The sequence below is a fragment of the Neofelis nebulosa genome, chromosome 5 (assembly GCF_028018385.1).
Source record: "Neofelis nebulosa isolate mNeoNeb1 chromosome 5, mNeoNeb1.pri, whole genome shotgun sequence".
NCBI classification, from domain to species: domain Eukaryota; kingdom Metazoa; phylum Chordata; class Mammalia; order Carnivora; family Felidae; genus Neofelis; species Neofelis nebulosa.
The window spans coordinates 146,255,502-146,278,295 of record NC_080786.1 but is presented as its reverse complement, the minus strand read 5'-3'; the positions used below and the strand labels follow the sequence as shown (position 1 = coordinate 146,278,295).

General features: G+C 36.0%; 1 protein-coding gene across 3 annotated transcripts in view; it reads left to right on the top strand.

Annotated features, from left to right (window-relative positions):
- The window catches only part of SCAF4 (SR-related CTD associated factor 4), a 64,389-nt gene that overhangs the window by 14,249 nt on the left and 27,346 nt on the right, over positions 1 to 22,794 (top strand). For 2 of the 3 annotated variants that reach the window (XM_058731862.1, XM_058731860.1), the window contains exons 2-10: positions 8,754 to 8,837; positions 9,996 to 10,040; positions 11,790 to 11,951; positions 13,093 to 13,228; positions 13,536 to 13,675; positions 14,286 to 14,462; positions 19,765 to 19,934; positions 20,583 to 20,691; positions 22,299 to 22,463. In XM_058731862.1, the coding sequence (XP_058587845.1) occupies positions 8,754 to 8,837; positions 9,996 to 10,040; positions 11,790 to 11,951; positions 13,093 to 13,228; positions 13,536 to 13,675; positions 14,286 to 14,462; positions 19,765 to 19,934; positions 20,583 to 20,691; positions 22,299 to 22,463 (1,188 nt within the window). The remainder of the gene's footprint in view (positions 1 to 8,753; positions 8,838 to 9,995; positions 10,041 to 11,789; positions 11,952 to 13,092; positions 13,229 to 13,535; positions 13,676 to 14,285; positions 14,463 to 19,764; positions 19,935 to 20,582; positions 20,692 to 22,298; positions 22,464 to 22,794) is intronic. The other variant, XM_058731861.1, reaches the window with a different exon arrangement.

Below are 22,794 nucleotides of genomic sequence, written 5' to 3'. Positions count from 1 at the left end.
TTTTTAAGTTTATTTATTTGCTTTTGAGAGAGAGAGCAGGAGAGGGGGAGAGAGAGAATCTCAAGTGAGCTCCACATTGTCAGCATGGAGCCTGATATGGGGCTCAGACCCACAAACTGTGAGATCATGACCTGAGCCAAAACCAAGAGTCAGATAATTGATCCACTGAGCCACCCAAGTGCCCCTGAATTACCCAGTATTACGAAATTATTAGTTCCAACAAACATTTGGTAAAGTGTATATAAAGGCATAAAGTGAAATGCCAAGTAAAAAGGAACTGTAAACTATCCCTTTCCTAATTGTTCCAGCAGTAAGAATTTTTTTTACAGAGTTATCTTCAGGCTGTAATTAGATAGACAAAGCATCTTTGCAGAAAAGAGGATTTTAAAGTTTTTTTTTTTTCCTAATTATCTTCTGTTAGGAAATTTGATGTGTGCTTCTGTAAAGTGTTTATATGTTACTAATAAACATTCAAGTTATGTTGGAGTTAACTTGATTTGGTTGAAGCTCGTGTGTCTGATACATTGAGTCGAATGAAGAGGAAGAAAGACTAGAATTAAATGCTTTGAGGGGCGCCTGGGTGGCGCAGTCGGTTAAGCGTCCGACTTCAGCCAGGTCACGATCTCGCAGTCCGTGAGTTCGAGCCCCGCGTCAGGCTCTGGGCTGATGGCTCGGAGCCTGGAGCCTGTTTCCGATTCTGTGTCTCCCTCTCTCTCTCTGCCCCTCCCCTGTTCATGCTCTGTCTCTCTCTGTCCCAAAAATAAATTAAAAAAAAAAAAAAAACAAAAAAAACGTTAAATGCTTTGATATCTGCATCTATCAGGAGGAAGATTTGAATACTAGCCTGTAACTGTAAGTGTACGTGTTTCCTTTTGAAAGCATTCATATTTTTCTTTAAAGTTTGTAGTTAAGTATTAATAACAGGAGCTTAAGGCAAAATTTGTCATCTTGGAGGTGATAATAGGAAGGAAGGAATACTACATGTATAATCGATATAATTCATTATAAAATAAATGTTAGGAAAGCAAATATTTTAAAGTTTAGGGGAGAAAAGGTAGTGGTAAGTATGCCATTGAATGATTCCTAAGGAAAACATTGAGGGATTTAAGGTTAGAAGAATTACTTAGACTAGAATGATCTTCTGATTCTTTTACTGCTTTGACAGATCTTTTTTAAAAAAATAGGAAAAGGCATATTCCAAAAATTGTAGACTCAATGCCAGTAACTTTCATCTGTGATGGTTGTTAGTTTGTTTTATGAACAACTAGAAATTTCTAGTCTAGGAGTCAGAACAGATTCACTAACAATTCAGAGCAGAATACATTAATCTTTTTTCTTTTGTGAAGTGTGTTTTGTGTAGTGAGGACTGTAAACCAAATATTTCAGAAAGATATTTGTCATGATTTCATTATGAATAAATTAGAAAAATATAGACAGGATGGAGTGTTGTTAAATGAATTTTAGCTGACTGGCAGTGTCCAGGGAATATCAGGGTCATCCCACAAGTAGGTCCTGTTCTTATTTTTAAAAACATTGAGTTGGAGGAAGGCATATAAAGCACGTTAATGAAATTTACGAGCTGATTGGAGTAGCTACTACATGAAGTGGCAGAAAATTATTTCCAGATGGCCTGAGTAGATTGAAAGGACTGTCCGAAACCAACATAAAGTCAACATGAAGATCTAGTTTTGAGAGAGATTCCATTGGAAACAGTTTGAGGGTTTTGGTTGATTATAGATGTGAGTTAATGGATTAAGCACTGCTGTTTTGGAGATCATAAATAAGCCCCCCCCCCCCCCCCTTCAGAATCCTGGAACCTGTTAATATGTTGCCTTACAAGAGACTTTGAAGATTTGATTAGGTTAAGAATATTAGGATGGGTGAATTATCCTGAATTATCTAGATGAGCCCAATGTAATCCCAAGGGTCCTTACACAAAAGAGTGAGGAGAATCAGAAAGTGATGTGACAACAAACACAGAGGTCAGGGAGGATGGAAGATGCCACCCCGTTGTCTTTGAAGATGGAGGAGGAGACCGTAAGCCAAAGGAATCTACGTAGGCACCCTGTAGAAGCTGGAAAAGCCAAGGAATAGATGCTGCCCTAGAGCCTCCAGAAGGAATGTAGCCCTGCTATCACCTCAATTCAGACTAGAGATTCTGACCTCCAAAACTGCAAGAGGCACTTGTGTTGTTGCTTTTATGCTACTAAGTTTGTGGTAATGTGGTTTTGCAGAAATAGGAAACTAAGAAAATACACTAGATTCCATTAACACAGTAATATATCTGGACGATGTCCATTTGGTGGTATCATACTTAAAAGAAATTAGCCAGGGGGCGCCTGGGTGGCTCAGTTGGTTAAGCATCCAACTCTTGATTGCAGCTCAGGTCATGACCCCAGGGTCGTGAGACCTCGCTGAACCTGCTTGGGATTCTCTTCTTCCTCTCTCTCGGCCCCTCCCCTGTGTGCTTGCTCGCTCGCTTGCTCTTGCTTGCCCTCAAAATAAATATTTTTTTTAAAAAAAGAGCCAGAATAGATCAAGAAATACCATTTAATAGTTGAAGAAGATAGGTGGAAGGGAAGTCGGTTTAGTTATCTTCGAATATTTTATCATGAGAGAGATAAATATTGTGCAGAATTGGAACAGGAGAGGGAAGGTATCAGAAGGGAGATTCAGGGTTAGTTCACAGGAGGCTTTTGTAACCACTGGAGCTGATTAGTTATGAGTTATTAAGCCTTATGTCACTAGGCGGGAGCTGCAGATGTACTATAAAAGTGGTTCTAAATTCGGTGTGAGTACTGGATTAGATACTAAGGTGCTATACAGCTTTAAGAGTCTTTGATACTACTGTACTGTCACTACAGAGAAGTTTTCTCTAAATGCAATCGTAGATGCAAAGATTCTCAGGCATTGTATAGCTTTATTTAGTGAGCTACTTATGTGTCAGTTACTAGGTTGAGATGTCTGTATGTTATCTCATTTAATCCTAACAGCCTTATAAGATGTAATGTATACTATTAATCCCCCTTTTCATGTTTAAAAATCCTTGAAGTTTAAAGAAGTTAACTAAATTTGTCAAAGTTTATACTGTTAGTGAATAGCAGAATATCTTGTTACTTTGACTACCTCAAACTGAATTCTACAGGTGTCACAGGCCAAATATTCTTATTCTTTACCTTCTCCTGAAACTATTCTTTATTGAAATAAGAGTTTTTGATGAATGATTCTTAATAATTTGTAGACTACTTTGTCTATCAGGCATGTTACAAGACTATATTCACATTTATATTTTTTATAGTCATTTAGCTAGTGACAGGGCAAAAAGCCAAACTCAGTCTGTTGTTGGCACGTATTTTTTTCCGACTGATGCCTTCCAAGGGGGTCTTGTACCTTTATCGGCCTACTGCTTCTGCTATTTTATATTAGAGAATTGCATGGTTTCCTCTGGCTGCTTTGACATAGTTGTTTTCATTGACAGATTACATTAATTGTGAATATAGGCTGTAATAGTAGGGAGAGTGCTGCTCCTAGTAATATTTATTGAGCACCTGCCCTGTTGCAGGTGATAACACTAGTCATTCCATGTGCAAGAACTAATTCAGTTCTCACTGAAACCTCTGAAGTAGATAACCACCATGTCGTTTTTACATAGGAGGACGCTACGCCCTACAGAGGTTACGTAATCTGCCCAGAATTGTGTTACATGGCTGGACCCAGAATCAAAACCAGGTCTTTCTGACTCTTTCCAGAATACCACAATGCCTGATTTTTTTCTTTTTTGCTAGTAGTTTGTTGGAGTTATACTGAATTTTATGGTTCTCAGCCTTTTATATACAGCCAATAGATTTTTTTTCTTGAGGCTTGTAGGCTGAGACTGGATGTTGGTCAGAAATAACTAGAGCCTGAATTATCTCTACCCTTGTTTCTACTCTGAATATACTGCATATTCTAAACTTGATTGAAAAATATGAAATTTTTTTTCTAACTTGATGATGCTGTTTTCCTGCAGTTTGTAAGAAATGTGTTCGTGGTTTAAGGAATCTGTTTATTATTGAAAGGTTACAGCAGTTAGTTTGGGCTTTATTTTCCTCATTTGAAAACAAAATAATTTTTCTCTGAGTCCTTGCCTTTCACATTTTTTGACTGTCACTCCCATGGTAAGACTTGAAATTTTACGTAGAGTCAGGTGTTTGGGCACACACAAAACTAAGAAGTTTCACCAAATAGTACCTACCTTTGCTGTGTACAATGCTATTGTATTTTTTACTCTGTTCCACTAAAAAAGTTGTGTCACATCCATTGTTTATATTTCTGTTCTAATGTACTTCAACCCACAGTTTGAAAAACACTACTTTGGATTATCTCCAGGATTCTTTTCTCCTTTCAACCAAATTATATGTGGTGGTAATAATAGGTAACATCTATTTGTATTTACTTTGTGCTAGGTGCTGCATTAAGTGCTTTTTAAATGTGTTGTTTGTGTTAAACTTCTCTAAATGTAGAGGCTATTATTTTCATTTTACGGATGAAGGAACAACTTCTTATAGCAAGCGGTGGAGCCAGGATTTCCCAGACAGTTGATTATTGATCTTATGTTCTGATCATTACTTAAACAGAAATTTATTGTTTTTAAAAATTCATTCAGTAAGTATAATCTGAGTCTTAGGTCAGCACAAGTTTGTGTACTTCTGAGAGATTCCTCAGCCAACATTCAATTAACTCTTTCTTTTCTAAGATTATTCAATTTCAGCTTCGCTCTAGATCCAGTTAAGGACAGTACGTTGCCTCTTATTGCTTATCTGGGCACATCCCTTTATCTCTAGGTCACTTTTTTTTTGTTACTAAAAAATTTTTGAGTCCAACTCCTCATAACAATTATATTTTTGTCTACTTTCTCATTTGGGTCTCCATGCATGCATGTGTGTATATGTATATTTTTTTAGTCATACAGTGTTTATCATCTTTAATATCTGTGTATTGTTCATTCCACTGGGGTAATGTATTATAGTATTAATTAAATAATTTGCTTATTCTTAGGTAGTTATTGGAAAGAACTTGAGCTTTGGGCAGTGGTAGACCACAGACTGAATTTACCACTTAATTAGCTTTATGACTTCTAGCTATTCTTGAACTTTTGTGCCTCAGTGTTCTCCTCTGTAAAATGGAACTACAATGTTTAACTATCATAAAGGCTATTGGTGTTTCTATTTAAATACATAGTGCCAGTGTTCATAGTTACAGTAAAGTCTATCAATTTCAGCATAATTTCTGAGTCTCTTTTTCCAATGAAGGCATTGATCTGGATACTAGGGACCTTTTTGCTTTGCAAAAGTAGAGACTGAAGGGGTGTCTGGGTGGCTCAGTTGGTTAAGTGTCCAACTTCAGCTCAGGTCATGATCTCACAGTTGTGAGTTCAAGCCTCACATTAGTCTGTTTGCTGTCAACAGACTTTGCCTCAGATCCTCTGTGCCCCTCTCTTTCTGCCCCTCCCCTCCTTGCGCTCTGTCTCAAAAAAAAAAAAAAAAAGTAGACTGGTGGATAAATTTGTGCTTTGAAGAAGTCAATAAAATATTGCTAACATTCACTGAGCTTTTAAAAGGTAATTTTTAAACCTCCAGTTTTGAAACTTCTATATCTGCCTGTAGTGTTTTTCTTCATAAATTATATAAATACAGATGTACAGCTTTAAGGTTTAAGAAAGGCATTTGTAAAGGAAAGAGCATCTAAAAAGAAACTTAAATGTTATAGAAGGATTACAGTGCTCACAAATAAGAGATATTTAAGGGTGGTCATCTGCAAAGCACTGAAACAGGGCTCTGCCTCCTCTGTGTACGAGACACTTAGTTTGCTATTTCTGAGCTCTCAGAGATTCATTACATTAGTGAAAAATGATCCAAAACTGCATTTCTGCCTCCTCACCTGCCACTTTACCAGTTGGACTTCGAAATCACTTTCAGAAACATATCTGTTCAGCCACCTCATAGTCAAACTGAACAAGGTTTGGTTTGTACCTCTTAATACCATTTGACCTTGCCAAATGCCTTTAATTTTTGGCGTTTGTCCTGGTGTTCATCTTTGCAACCCCTTTCTCTGTACCACACAGGAATTTTTGGTATACCTTAGCTTATATGTTCTTGGTTGTCTTCTTAACTACACATTTCTCCTCACCCATACTCATGGCTTTGATTCTATGACTTTCCAGTTTCTAGCCTGGATCTTTTGTGTTCCAGATCCGTATTCTCATGTCTGCCTGAATTTCAGTAGGCATCCGGAATTTAAATTCAATGTGTTTCATCATTACTCCTGAGTCAAAACAATGCATATAGACAGGCATAAATGCGTGTTTGATATTTTGTCTGTGTTCCCCATCATACTTAATGATGTGGTATGTATTTAATCAATAAGCATTTTATTAAGGGTATGAGTATGCTATTGGGAATTGTGAGCTATGAAATCTATAAATTTTAGTTCACACCCATTCCCTGGGCATCATCCAAAACAGATGTAACCCTTTTGAGTATCATCTCAAAACAGGTATAAGAGAATCTGTTAGTTGTTAATGTGAAACTAGATGAATTTATGTACCACTAAACTTAAATCTTCCTTATACATAGTAGTTCACAAATGTTGGTTCCCTCTTCCCAAGTCATCTTTTCTTCCTGAAATGTATTAACATAATACCTTTTTCACTGTCTCTTAGATAATGGATAGCACTTGAGGTTCTCTTGCTGGTCTTTTGCTTGAATGGTTATACTACTTTATGATATAGTATTTTAATTTTTTTTAACAAGTTATAATTTAAATATAGATTATGGAGCATTTTACCAAAAGGTACACTGATCTGTCTTGTGTGCTCTGTTGGCTGAGTTTTTTTCTATGGCAAGTTGCTTACTGCTGAAATAAGAAGTGCTATTCAGTACATTAAATGAATATTAGCTTTGGCTCAGGCTTCATGAAAATATGATTCTACAAGCTTTTAATTACCAGAGAAGTAGTTTTCACTGTTGTTCTTTCTTAAGATCCATATATAAACTTTTTTGCGTTCCTTTTCTTTGCTTTAAGGTACAGAGAAGGAAATAGAACAACAGTAATAATAAATTGTCTTAATTCTTCAAAGTTTTTTAACTCATAAATGGTCAGAATATATCCTTTATAAATGCATGCTATATATTTCATTTTTAAAATTTTTAGAATTTTACATTCACGTTTTTAGAACTTTTTTTAATGTTTTATTTTTGAGAGATGGGTGTGCAAGTGGGGGAGGGGCAGAGAAAGATGGAGATTGAGGATCTGAAGCGGCTCTGGGCTGACAGCCTAGAGCCCAGTGCAGGGCTGAGATCATGACCTGACCGAGAGTCAGACACTTAACAGACTGAACCACCCAGGTGCCCTACGTTTTTAGAATTTGCATTTAAGTTGTCATACTTTACATTATCTTTTATTTTTTTAAATTTCTCATTAGTTTATATAATCTCAAAGATTACTGTCTCCTTTCTAATTGTTTTCTGTTAGTGAGCATTGTTCTCAAGGATAATTTTTATTACATTGGTAAATAATAAAGAATCATGACCTTATTTAGAGAACCACTTTTTTGAAAACAAAATTCCTTTCTTAATGTCTTTGTATTTCTCCTATTTTCTGTATCTTGATACTGCTTATGGAAAAATTCTTTCTCTGCTTAAACCAGAGTTTTAAGTCTTAAGTCTGGTTCTTGTATTGATTGTATCTGTCATTCCATACCTTTTCTAATATTACTGTTACCTGTAGTCCCTTTGTGTCTGTAGTTTTGAAAAGCTGTGAAAATTCTCTGAATTTTTAGGATACCCTACCAGGTAGGACTGTTTACCGTATGAAGAGAGACTTTGTCCTTTAGGTTAGCTTCTTAGTGGTCTAGTAAAGGTCTGTGTCTTTAGAGATTCCATATTTGAAATATCAACATTATTTAGATGAAAATGGAAGGAAATATGATTCATATAAATCCCTGAAACTTACTTCAAAATATGTTTTTAGAAGTCCTGAGTGTTTTGCCCATGATTAAACAAACAAACAAACAAAAAAAGCAGAAGAAGAATTTAAGAAGCTAGATATAAGCTTCTTCGTGTCAGGGTTTTGTCTTTATAACCCTCTGTGGGCTCTCATTATGTCTTGGTTCGATTTAAACTTTGGGGGGAAGGAGTATACATGGGTGGTTAAATCTCATGGGGAGCACCTGATTGTTGGATTTACTGTCATGGGATTTGTTCAGTATGGTGCCATTTATGGTGCCATTCCTGACTAATCCAAGAAATTGTGAATTCCAGGATTTTAAATGTCTTCCTGATTTAATGAATCTTTCTCCAAAGGAATCTTAGAATTATTTAAAGTTCTCTAAAATCTCAGTAAGGTTTGCATTAAATATTGAGTCAGACTATAGCTTTCAGTCCAGGAACATGGTATGTTTCTGTTCAAATCATTTTTGAGTTCTTCAGCAAAACTTTGTAATTATTTTAGTTACAGATTTTGTAAATTTCTTCATGTTTTTTTTTTTTTCTTCTTTGCTAATGTTTAATATTGTTTCCCCACTGTATTTTCTTAGTGGTGATGCAGGTTATATAGAAAAGTGCTTGGATTTTCTTTACTAGCTAAAATCTTAAACTTAGTTTCAAAAGTTTGTTATTCTTTTAGTTAATAAATTACAGTGTCTTTGTAGAACTGGGAATTGACTTCTAACTTTACCTTTAATTTTTAAATTATTTTTGTTTTTTTTTTTTAAGCTCTTTTCACTTATGGATATGAAACCTCCCATCTCTCGAGCCAAGATGATTCTTATCACTAAAGCTGCTATTAAAGCTATTAAGGTAAGAATAAAATATATTTAATTTGAAAAATGTTTTTGGAAATTTTGAAAATACTGTTAAACATGAGAATTCAACCTGTTAGTTTAGGCCTGAATCAGAGAGCAGTAACTAGCTTTTGCTGAAGGTGTATGATAATAAAGTACAGTGTATTTGCATTGTAACATATTATTTCAAAACCCGCTTTTTTCCTTTTGTTCTATAGTATCTCCCCTTTATATTGTTTCAAGCTTTGTTGAGGTATAATTGACAAATAAAATCGAATATATTTAAGAATAGAATTGAACAGAACAGAACATGATGGTTTGGGGCTCCTGGGTGGCTCAGTTGGTTCAGCACTTGACTCTTGATTTTGGCTTGGGTCATGATCTCACATTTGTGAGATCGAGCCCTGCGTCAGGCTCTGCACTGAGTGATTTTTTTGGGATTCTCTCTCTTTCTCTCAAAATTGTTTAACATTAAAAAGAAAAGAGGAACATGATAGTTTGATACATACATACATTATGAAATGGTTAACACAGTCAAGCTAATTAGCACGTCCGTTGCCTCACATAGTTGCCTGTGTATGTGTGTGAGAGAGAGAGAGACTGACTCAGAAAGTTGAATTAACTGAAATGGAGAGTAGAATCAAAGGTGTTTCTGTTATTTTATTACACTGTTCTTATCCCTCATAAAGTTGCTTGATACACTGCTTTATTAAGGCTTATTGATTAAAAATCTAAGAAAAGGAACTTCTTTTCCAAGGAAGGGGGGTGTAGTTTCTGTGTTATTTATTTATTTCATGTTTGTTTATATATTTGGAAAGAGAGTGTGTGAGTAGGGGAGGGGCAGAGAGAGACCCAAATAGGCTCTCCCTTATCAGCGCAGAGTCAGACGAGGAGCTTAATCCCACTAACCATGAGATGATGACCTGGGCCTAAATCCAGAGTCGGACGGTCAGCTGACTGAGCCAGCCGGGCACCCTAGTAGTTTCTGTTTTACTTAATTTCTTTCTGATTTATATTCACTTGTTGACTAAGGATTATGTCTCATGGTTCACTCACTATTACCTTGAAAATTATTCAGATTTTGCAAATTTTAAGGTTTCAAGTATTTTCTAATTATATTACTGAAAATGTGGAAATATGTAGACTATAGTAATTTTCTTCTAATTCTTTTCAGCTTTATAAGCATGTAGTTCAAATAGTAGAAAAGTTCATCAAAAAGGTAACTATTCATTTCATTATTACCTCATTTTAGTTATCAGTATTTGTAACTTACTTTTTTCATTGTAATCTGGATGCTTGCTTTTATTTTATTTTTTTTTTATTTTTTTTTTAATTTTTTTAATGTTTTTATTTATTTTTGAGACAGAGAGAGATAGGGCATGAGCAGGGGAGGAGCAGAGAGAAAGGGAGACACAGGATCCAAAGCAGGCTCCAGGCTCTGAGCTGTCAGCACAGAGCCCGACGTGGGGCTCAAACTCATGGACTGTGAGAACATGACCTGAGCTGAAGTCGGATGCTTAACCGACTGAGCCACCCAGCCGCCCCTGGATGCTTGCTTTTAAACCCACTCTACAAAAAAAAGTTGTCATTAGGCTTGAGTTTGTTTTTAAACAAAACAAAAACAAATTTATAGCAGTACTGTTGACTGAGCACTGAGTGTGAGGTAGGTACTCAGCCAGTCTTTTGTACTGTGCTGGATGCTTCCCTGACATTCCTCCCCTGCTGTTTGCCCTATCTGCTTTGTTGGCATTTAACTAATCCTGGAGTATTTCAAATGAAATCACTTTGTAAAGTTTTTCTAATTTTTTTCTGCTTCTGTCATAATTAAATCATTTTTCAGTTTCACAGTTGTATCTGGTTTTATAACCTTGTGATTAGCACACATCTGTCTCACCAGAGGACTGAGAACGGATACTTAAACCTCTCTGTCTTCTTCCCCAACCTGGAGCTGTATCATGTGGTATATACTAATAAATGTGTGTGGCATTGTCTTTGATCCATGGCCTTTGAATACTAGCTAAGAGATGAGAATTAGAGTCCCAGTAGATCAAAAAAATGGCCAGTAGAAGTTTTTATAGTAGCACATCAAAGTGTAAATAAGTAAAAGAGAAAAAAATTAAAATTACCTGCATGCCACCACCCCAAATGACTTTGATATTTATATCTGGATCTACTCATTTTTTAATTGTGTACATGTACGTTCATAAAAGGGAAAATGGTGACATTGATAACCTGTTTTTCCCCACTAAATTTATCATAAACATCTGTAGAGTATTCCATCACATGATTGTTTCCAAAGTTTATCCAGCTGGTTCTGTGTTGTTAGACGTTTCACTTCAGTGGCTGTCCTTAAAGAGAAAATTAGATGCATCTTAATTGTTTTCCTTATGGTAAATTTCTAGATGTAGAATGGTTGGATCAAATAAGGCTTTGCTTTTATTGCTAAATCATCTTCCAGAAAGATTGTGCCACCAGAAATGTATATAAATGTCTCTTTTCTTGTTGATTTGATAAGACAAAAATGGTATCTCCTTTTAGCTTTTGTTTTCGCTGGTACTATGCTTTAGTAGAATTAAAATTGATGCTATTAAAATTATCTTTTTGATAATTTCAAAAGGCAAAAATTATTTTTTAATCAGGATAAGTTGGAGTAGGAGGTATCATAATAAGTGGATTTGTATGGAAGTGGGTTAGGTATTGGTAAAGTAATGTTGATTCCAGGAAATTGTGGGGAGATAGAAGGATCAGAGGGGAATGTAAATTATTGGGGATTTGAAGTATCAAGATAATTGATTGTTCTGTATGGGTTTGTGAACTTTGACAAGCTAGCCAATAAGAGCTAAATATTCAGGCGCTTTCTAAATAGAAGCACTCATTGGATATATAGAATTCTATAAAAGGGAGATAAATGCGTGTCAAATTGTGATTTTGCTTTTCTTGTATTGACTTTACATTTTTACCTTTGTAGTGTAAACCAGAGTACAAGGTTCCAGGATTATATGTAATTGACTCCATTGTGCGACAGTCTCGTCATCAGTTTGGAACTGATAAAGATGTTTTTGGGCCAAGATTCTCTAAAAACATAACTGCCACATTCCAATATTTATATCTTTGTCCATCTGAAGATAAGGTATAGTAAAAATCATTTTTACATTAAAACTTGTATTGTTATTTCTATATTTATTTGAATCTGTTTATATTATGTATTTGAAATGTACTGTACTATTAGAATTATGTGGTGGTCTCTGAACTTGAAACAAAATCCAGTGTTTCCTGTTGTGGTCATCTCATGTTTAATCTAATTTCTTGTGAAGTTCTTTAGGAATGTTGTACTGTTGAAAAAGGACCACCATCTTACTTTAAAGAAGACATTGTCGGAAAGATTTACTTGTAGTTGAGTGATAAATTCTACAGTGGAGGAAGGCCGTACTCCTCTCATATTGTTGCTTATTGCAGAAGAAAGGGACCAATCATTGATGGCTTTCTCCTGCCTGTAGAGATGCTAGAGCATAAATGGTATTCATTAGCAATCAGACTACAGTATTTCATTCCTTGTATTTATAGCTGATTTTACTATGTACTGTTGAAAGGTAGAAAAACTTTACAGACATTTGTAGTAGAACTCCCAGTAGGTGGGAGAAATACACTGCTAAATGTACTCAGAATAATGAAGAATGAGGACATTTACAGTAAATAGTATATAAATTTGAGTGTTGTAGATATTGTATTTATGTTCTTGGAGGAGTATTCTTAGGGAATAGGTATACAGGAGAAAAGATCATACCTTGAGTAGGACAAAAGAGTTATTCCCATGAATAACACATCTCTGGCTCTCCATATTTATTGGTCCATAAGATTACTTACCTATCAGTTACAGATCAGTTTCGTAAATATTCTGTTATAATTATCCTGAAGAAATCCTTCTTCACTTCATTTACTTTCCTCAGATAACTTTTTTTTGTCGGTGATGGCATTTTTTTGTAATCATAAATGAAATGAAAACTTCAAATACATTTTTTATTATATTTGGATTATCCAGGTTGTATTTCTTTTCTGATTCTCCCCCCCCCCCTTTTTCCCTTCTTTGTTTTTTACTTTATCAGAGTAGTTTTTAACCAGGTTGTAATTCTGAAGATAACTTTTTTTTTCTGTTTGTGAAACAGATTTAGTACAGAAATACTAGCCTTGGGATTTTTTTTTTTTAGTAAGAGGTATAATACATTATTTATGCAAATATTTATTGTATATTCATGTTTTGTTACACATAACAGAGTAAAATAGTTCGCGTGCTGAACCTTTGGCAAAAAAATGGAGTATTCAAAATTGAAATTATTCAGCCTCTTTTGGACATGGCAGCAGGGACTAGTAATGCCGCTCCAGTACCAGAAAATGTTACTAATAATGAAGGTATGGTCAAATATATCTGTGAGCTTAGAAAATGTTACAACTTTTTCTGCATGTGAAGTTTGAAGTCTGTTTGTACTGGTGGAATTTTTCCATAAAAAAGAAATTGGAAGTTATGGTTTACTTTCCATAATTCTTACTTCTAGTAAAAATATGCTCTTTCAGTATTTGCTGTAGTACCACGATCTATGTTTTTACTATATATTAAAATGAATGGAATGTTGTTATAGTAAAAAAGCTTAATGGAGTTCAGAAAGGAAAATGTGTAGATTAAAGTTTTTGTAGGTCTTAATGACCTTTTCTTTTTTAGGCTCACCTCCACCTCCAGTTAAAGTTTCTTCTGAACCCCCCCAAGCCACTACAAACTCTGTACCGTCTGTACCGCAGTTGCCTAGCTCTGATGCTTTTGCTGCTGTGGCCCAACTGTTTCAGACAACTCAAGGTCAACAGGTAAACTACCTGTCTGGAGATTAAATTCCTTGCAGTTAGGTACTATTGTCAGTTTTGATTTTCCTTGCCTAACTAGTGAGGACATTCAAGGGAGGAAATATTTCTACTTTTCACCTGGAAAAGCCTTCAGTAGGAAGGTAATGGAATAGGGATAAATGGAGAAGATGTGGGAAGGTGAAAAATAAGGGAGCCACATACTGAGAAATGGCAATACCTCTTTGAAGAGAACCTCAGAACTGCTGACTGGTTGGTATTGTTGCTCGTAATTCTAGCATTTCCAATTAACTTCAAAATTATTTGGATTGGAGGTGAATTTTACATTTTTCTAGAAAACGTTTATTTACCTTGTTTACAGTTCAGTGTATTTTCTCTTTTTGACCATCATTTTCTGCCTTTGGGGTGTCAGCATATATTTTTAACCTTAAGTGACCCCAATCCCTGATATTTACAACAGACTTAACCATTACTAAAAGGTGTTTTCTTTTTCCAGTTTACTTTGTGCCTAGGCTGTTTTGAGTCACCTTTAAGAATTTTTTCTCTTCAGTAAATTAACTTTTGATACTATGATTATACTTTGCTATGTGGTTTATCAGTTTTCCCATTTTTTAAGCTTCAGCAGATCCTTCAGACTTTTCAGCAACCTCCAAAACCACAGTCTCCCGCCATTGACAATGCTGTGATGGCGCAGGTCCAGGCTATCACGGCTCAGTTAAAGACGGCTCCTGCACAGCCACCTGAACAAAAAGCTGCTTTCCCCCCGCCTGAGCAAAAAACTGCATTTGACAAGGTAGGCTTCACTCAATGACCCACCTTAACCGTTTAGACCACTCAATTTGGAATGTGGAAGTTACTTCTTCTCTACTTTCTCTCTAGATTGTTCATTTTGTTGTTTTTTGGTTGGAGGAATTTTCCCCCTCAATATCAAAACATTGATTATTTTTCCTGGTTATAAATGTAATATATACTCATTACAAAAATTTCCAGTAAAAAGGAAATGGAAAAGAAAACAAGAAAGCTTTCACCGTTAACCCCCATACTTGGGAGATAACTACTCTCTTCCGAACTAATTTCCCATGGATATATTTTTCTTTATTGGTCATAATATGTTTGTATGTCACAATAGGTAATATTATAAATGTTAAAAATATAAATTATAAATATTATAAAGAAAATGTATACAGTTTTTAACTTGTTTTTATCTTAATCTTATTTCTTTGTTGTTAAGGTTAGTAGATTTAGTTCTACATTTTTACTGAGTGCTTATTAGGGATATTTTATTACATCTGTGTGTCACAGTTTAGCCATTCCTCTATTGATAGACAATTAAGTTACCTTGTGCTTTTTGCTGTTAAAACTTAGTTACAATATGTATAACTTGTGAGTTTTGTTCAGTGTCTTCCAACTTTGTTGGCCATAGGCATGTTTAAGGAGCTGAGCTAGTAAGGGCATAGATGTGCTGAATTTGCACAGCTTAGAGCTTCCCATTGAAATGTTAACTCAAGCAACTCTATCTTAGCTGTTTTATGTCTTGTGTATTTATTGGGTTTATGACTATATAAACTTTGATTTCATCTTACAGGTCTCACTGCAAAAGCAAAAATATTTGAAAACCCTAGAACGAAGTGATAATTTTTAATCATCTCTAAAATTTTTTATTCTTTCCAGATTTTAATTTTAAGATATAATAACTTTATTGCTGGTAGTCCAAATTAAGAATCCATTTTGAGGGTGCCTGGGTAGCTCAGTTGATTAAGTGTCCGACTCAATCTTAGCTCATGTCTTGATCTCAGAATTGTGGGTTCAAGTCCTGCGTTGGGCTCTGCACTGGGCATGAAGCCCACTTAAACAAAAAAGAATGCATTTGGTATATACTGGTTGTCATTATATCTTAGTGATTTATGAACAACTACTGTTTAAAAGAAGTTTGAATAGTGGCACCTGGGTGGCTCAGTCAGTTAAGCGTCCACTTCTTGATTTTGGCTCAGGTCATGATCTCATGGTTCAGGAGTCTGAGCCCCGCATTGGGCTCTTCACTGGCAGAGTGGAGCCTGCTTGGGATTCTTTCTTTCTCTCTGCCCTTCCCCTGCTCGTGCACGCTCTCTCTCAAAACAAATAACATACATAAGTAGAAAAGGAATACATGCTAATAGGGAAAAAAATTGCAAACAGGAAGCTCTAAAGTAAAAAGGGAAGCAATTCTCTGCTTTGAACAGATTTGTGTTTGCTCTTTCAGAGTTTAGGAAAACTCTCCCCGCTTGGATTTTTTTTTTTTTTTTTTTTTAATATTTTGGTAGTTTTATATTTTTGTTTTCTATGTTTGTCTCTTCATTCCATCTGGAACCTAGTTTAGAATATGGTTCAAGACAGTTAAATCTCGAATTTTTTGGAAATAGCCAATTCTCCCTCACTATTTTTGTCATACACTGAATTCTCATTTGTTTCTGTGTCTATTTGTGGACATTAGGATTCTATTGTGCGCAGCTAATATGTTTATTTCTGTATCATAACAATTTAAATACTTGCAACTTCTATACTATATTCTGTATCTCATTTCCAAGTATCACACACACACACGCACACACACACGCACCCCGCTCTGCTTCTTTTTCAGACTTTCTTTGGCATATGTATTAATCTGTATTCTCCAGGGGAAAATACTGCTTACACACACACAGAGGGAAAGGGGAGAAAGAGAGATTGGTTGATTTTTAAGAAATTATTTGACTCAGTTGTGGAGGCTGGCAAATTTGAAATTTGTAGGGCAGAAGGCAGGCTGGAAATTTATTAGGTAAGAGTTAATGTTACAGTTTAGAGTCTGAATTCTACAGAGCAAGTTTTCTATGTTGCTGTCTTGGGAATTCCTTGTTCAAGAAACCTAAGTTCTTACTCTTAAGGCCTTCAACTGAGTGGTTGAGGCCCACCCACATTATGGAGGGTATTTCTTTATTCAAATGCTATTAATTGTTAATCACGTTTTTAAAAGACCTTCACAGGAACATCTAGATGAATATTTGACCAAACAACTAGGCACCCTAACCTAGTCAAATTGGTACAGTTAACCATCACAGCATACTTTTTCAAGATGAACATGGGGTGCCTGGGTGGCTCGGTCGGTCAAGCGTCCGACTTCGGCTCAGGTCATGATCTCACGGTTCGTGAGTTTGAGCCCTGTGTTGGGCTCTGTGCTGACAGCTCAGGGCCTCGAGCCTGCTTTGGATTCTGTGTCTCCCTCTCTCTCTGCCCTTCCCCTGCTCATGATCTGTCTCTCTCTGTCTCAAAAATAAATAAAATTTTTTTTTTTTAAATCTTTAAAAAAAAAAGATGAAATTTAGCATAAATTTTAAAATGTATTAATTTAAGAAGTGCCAAGAGCTTCTTATACTGCATCTCTATTAACATCATTTTTCATTTAAGTCTTATTCAATTATTGCTTCATTTATTCTTAAGGTATTTAGTCCTTTTTCATGTTTGTTTCTTTTAAGTGGTCGTGTTATTAAACACTTAGTTTTCTAATAGGTTCTCTGAGATTTCTGGGTAGCTACTAAATTTGACTTTTCCTCTTCAACATCTATGCCTGTTTCTTTTTCTTATTGTATTGGGGGCTAGGACTTCCAAAAAAAATGTTGAATAACAGTAATGCTAATGGAGTCCTTATTTTTTTGTTGTTAATTTGAATTGTAATTCCTCTAGTGTTTCACCCCAAGTGGGTTGGTTGGTCAGTGTTTATTAGTTGCATGAAGTTTAGAAAAAGAAATTCTGTGCTTTTCCTTTGACTAAAAGGTCTGTTTTAAGCTAGTAGAACAGCTTGACTGGGAACAATTTATTTCAGGTGCTTCATGGATCTTCAATTTCCTAAAAAGCAACAAAAAAATGCCTTTTTGGATGGATTTCAGTTTAATTTTTTAATTGCTTCAAATCTTCTTCCAAAGCATTAGGTATAGATCTTAAAACTTTAAAGAACATATCTATATGTGAGGGGTGCTAAGCATCCAGCTCATGGTTTTGGCTCAAGTCATGATCTCATGGTTCGTGAGATCAAGTCCCGAGTTGGGCTCCGTGCTGACGGTGAGGAGCCTACTTGCGACTTTCTCTCCCTGTCTCTGCTCCTCTCCCTGCTCACTCGAGCATATGTGCTCACTCTCTCTTTCTCTGAATAAACTTGAAAAGAACATATCTGTGTGTGTGATAAATGGCGAAGACCATGGGTTTTGTTTTTCATAGACAGTTTAGACCTTAGTTTTAATTTTGATTCCTATTATTGATACTGACTCTGTCTTGGTACTTAGTCCCTTAAATATTCAGTGTGCAGCACTGCAAAATAGTGATGGTAATACCTACGCTTTACTATTGCTGTGGGGGTTAAACATACTAATGCGTGTGAAACAGCATAGTGTCCTGGTCATAATTAGATTGCTCAATATAATAAGAACTTTTAATGACATGGCCTAGAATTACAAAGAAACACAGTGTTGTCCAAGAAGGGGACTTCCCATCCTAGTTTAGAAATCTGTTGTGCAATAAAGTAGAACCATTATTTTTAGGCAGAACTGGCATGAAACAACTCAGATTTAAGAATTTGAAGTTGAAAATCCATGACAAGAATGGACACAGCTTGAGGGGAAAGTCTACCTGTTGAATGCCAGAGACTGAGAACTTTGAAGTCAAAAGAACAGTTCTACATCCCAGTTCTTCCATTCACTTACTGTGCAGTCTTAGTAATGATTCTTAATCCCCTATACCTTAGATTCCTTGTCTATAAAAAGAAGAAACTGTACCTAAATTATGTCTGCATTGCAGGCTTCTTGTGAAGTCATGAAGTATCATGTAGATAGTAAGACACAGTAGATAGTAATAGAATTAGTAGTAGGTGTTTATGGTGTTACCTTTCTTCCTTTCTGAACGGATGTAATCTTTTTTTTTTTTTTTTGGTGTTTATTCATTTGTTTTGAAAGAGGAAGAGAGAAACCCAGGCAGGCTCTGCATTGTCAATGCTGAGCCCGATGCTGGCTCAATCTCATAAATCCTGACATCATGTGCTGAGCCGAAATCAAGAGTTGTATGCTTAACTGACTAAGCCACCCAGATGTCCTCGTAATCTTATTTTTAAATGCCTCTTCTTCTAGACGTGATCTTGTGAAGTGCTGGGGTTCTTTCCTTTCTTCTTTTTTTAATGTTTCTGATAATCTGACATTCGCTGTGAAGTTTTAAGGAAGAAGCTAGTGCCTAGATAGCAAGTTCTTCATGGCCCTGTCTATACCATTCTCTTTTTTTTTTTGTCGTATTAGTATGTTCTTATGCAAGCAGTACATGGACATTTTTTATAGGCATTTACAGTCACTTGATAAGACAGTCTTGGTACATTTTACAGTTAATTGAAAACGTACACCCATTTTCTTTCTTTCTTTTTTTTCTTTTCTAAGTTTATTTATATTGAGAGAGCACATACAGGTTGGGGAGGGGCAGAGAGAGAGAGGGAGAGAGATAATCCCAAGCAGGCCTTGCACTGACACAGGGCTCGATCTCACGAATGGTGATACCATGACCTGAGCCAAAATCAAGGGGACACTTAACCGACTGAGCCACCCAGGTGCCCCTGTACACCCATTTTCATGTGTGCCAAGTTCCCAAAGTTTTTGGTCTGTGAAAGAGAATATTTTAATAAAATATTTATAGTGCTAAGTTAACTATAAAATAAGCATATAGAAAATAATCAGAAGACAACACTGCATTTAAGTTGAGGAAGAAAAGCAGAATGAAAAATTGTCTTTTTCAGATGGGATTTGTATGGAAATTATCTGTAAACCAAGGTCCTAAGGGGCCAGTGGGAACGTGAGATTGTACATGACAACACAGTGGCATCATAGATGATAGTAAACATCTGTTGTTTTTATAAAGTCTTCTGTGCGGTGTATCCCAATCTCAATTTTAAAACGGAATACGGAGGGTGCCTGGCTGGCTCAGCCAGTAGAGCATGCGACTCTTGATCTTAGGGTTGGGAGTTCAAGCCCCATATTGAGGATAGAGCTGATTTTTAGAAAATAAGCAAAAATATTAAAAAATAAAATGGAATATTGGCATCCATATTCCAGAAGCTTCTTGATAGATTTGATTATGATGATGAGCCAGAAGCTGTGGAAGAATCAAAGAAAGAAGATGCTGCTGCCGCCGCCGCCACAGCACCTGCTGTGGCTGTTGCACCAGCACCTGCTGCTGCCACACCGGCTGCCACGCCTGCCGCTTCCCCTCCTCAGGCACCCTTGTAAGTGTCTTTTTTTCTGTTCCACAGGGGATTCAGTGGGAAACATGATGCAAGTAGAGTTGGCCCTTGCACAGCGTGGTGTTGAGGTGATGACCCACGCACAGTCAAAAGTCCATGGTAGAGCTTTGCCTCCCCCAAAACTTATGTAGCCTACTGTTGACCGGAAGCCTAACCGGTAACATGAACAGTTGAGTAACGCATATTTTGTATGTTGTGTGTATTACGTACTGTGTTCTTCCAATAAAGTAAGCTAAAGAAAAGACAATGTTAAAATCATAAGGAAAATATGTTTACGGTACTGCACTGTCGACAAAAAAAATCTGTGAATAAGTGGACTCGCACAGTTAAAGGTGATGTTGTTCAAGGCTCAGCTATAACTTTAGTAACAAAATCATTTTTCATATAGTTTTTTTAAATTATATTTTGGGTTTTCTCTTGGGAGGACATCCTGTCAGATTTACAGTTAAAAGTGGCTTTTATGTTGAGAATAATGCTGAGTATATAAATTAATGTGGGCAAGTACCTGATTCGGTAAGATGTTGATTATTGATGACTCCTGAGCAACATTCGTAATGTCTCTGTAGTATAAATGGGGCTAAGAGTCTTATGTGTTTTTGAACGGATAAAAGATAACTCATCTTTTTTTAGTGGGTTTCCTGGAGATGGCATGCAGCAGCCAGCATATACACAACATCAAAACATGGATCAGTTTCAGCCTCGAATGATGACAATACAGCAGGATCCAGTGCACCATCAGGTACAGCTGAGTTTTAATAAGTGAAGATCTGTTCATTAGAGCATATGGATTGCGTTTCACAGACCACTATTTAGCTGTGTGTTTGGCTTCGTAGTACTGCAGCTGCAGTCAAAGCCGATGAGCATGTAATTGAGTTATTTTTTTAAAACTTTAATTAAAACAAGGATGCTAAATATTACATCCTTATATATTTTAATAGTAAGTATTTTTTGTTAAAATCGTTTCGGGCGAGATTATGGCTCTGTTTCAGGGAGTTAGCCTGCTTAGTTGTACACTTCTCCCTCGCGAGGAGCCTTTTTTGGGGTAAATGTTAAGATGCTTTAGAGGGTTTTCAGCTCTCACATTCAGGAGTATAGTGTGAAATCTGCAGTCAAAGGAGCATAGCACACTGGAGAATTGGAAGAAGTTAGGTAGAGATTTATTTGTTCATTGGGTTTATTTTAGTAAATGCTCTATTCAGAGTTTCCTAAACTTGACTACGCGGCTAAATTATAGGTGTTGGGATCCAGGCTAAAGCCAATCTAGAGAATCTGTATATTTTTTTTAATTGTATACTACTTCGTAGCCTTATTTAGAAAGGGCTCTAAGAAATTTCTTCAGAGGATATTCATTTTCTTATGTATATTGTGTTTGGTCCATTCTATAATTTGGTAATATGAAAATGATACTATGATTTTGATGACTTATTGATGAATGAGGTTTGAGAAGTACTTTATAAGCCTATTTAAAATCTGAAGAAAACCTGGTGCACTTATTTCCAAATGTTCCAATTAGCAGTTACTGAAAATTTAAATTAGAAGGAATACTTCTTTGTGATAATTATAATTATACTTTTAATTTTGCTGGTATTGGACCAGCACATGCAGAAATATGTTACGTTGTCGCTTATTTGCATTATTGTTATGATATTTTAAGCCCAAAAAGTAGGCATGTTAGTTGAAACATCCCTTGGAGTAAATTTTTAAAAAGTGAAGCTGTACACATCATTGCTGTAGCCACTTCCCCTCCCAGAAGGCTTAATTAATTGCCTTTGAGGTTGAAGGGAGATAGTTTGCAATACAGTACCTCTCTGATTTTTAAGTTTAGTCTGTCACTATTGTTCCTCATATAAATGAAATCACGTCTTTAAATCTATAAAGTCAAACCTTTTTATAATTTTTAAATGAGTTATAGGATTTTTGACCTATATAGTTGGATATGTAACAGTTCTTCAGGTAAATATTATACCTATGGAAATTGTTAATCATTGCATCTCACTACAGTTTTCCCTTGATGAAAATTTATTGAAGATGTTTTAGGTTTTTTTTTTTTAAATGTCTATTTATTTTGAGTGTGCACACACAAGTTGGGGAGAGGCAGAGAGAGAGGGAATCACAAGCAGGCTTTGTATTGTCAGCACAGAGCCAGACACGGGGCTTGAAACCATGAACCCACGAACCATGAGATCATGACCTGAGCCGACATCAAGAGTCGAACATGCAACCAATTGAGCCACCAAAGCACCCCGAAGATATTTTAGTTGTATATCAAGTAACTAAGGACTTTCTTAATTATTTTTGGTAGCTGTTATTTAAAATCTACTCATACGCTTTCTTTAAATTCAAAAGGTTCCACTTCCTCCTAATGGACAGATGCCAGGTTTTGGCCTTCTTCCTACACCTCCATTTCCTCCCATGGCTCAGTCTGTGATTCCTCCAACTCCACCCGTGCAGCAGCCTTTCCAAGCTTCTTTTCAGGCTCAAAATGAACCACTTACACAGAAGACACATCAGGTAAAACTGTATTCTCAGATTGATGATCTTTTTGGTTGCTTCAGCTTATGTGCAGATTCCTGCCTGTTTGCTTGTTATCTTCATTTTTGAATGTGGAGAAAGACTTTGTTGGGCACATATTAACCCACTCTGTGCCTAAAGTTTTTCATCTGGAAAGTGGACATAGTAATACCAATTTCCATAGGATTCTGTGAGGATCGAGATAGAATGTAGAATACTTAATCATTGCCTAGTTTATTGCTGTAGTCAATGGTTTATTGAAACAGTATATGACTTATACAAATTTCCAGACGTGTTTGTCTGGAAGTGTTTCTTAGACGTGTTTCTTCTA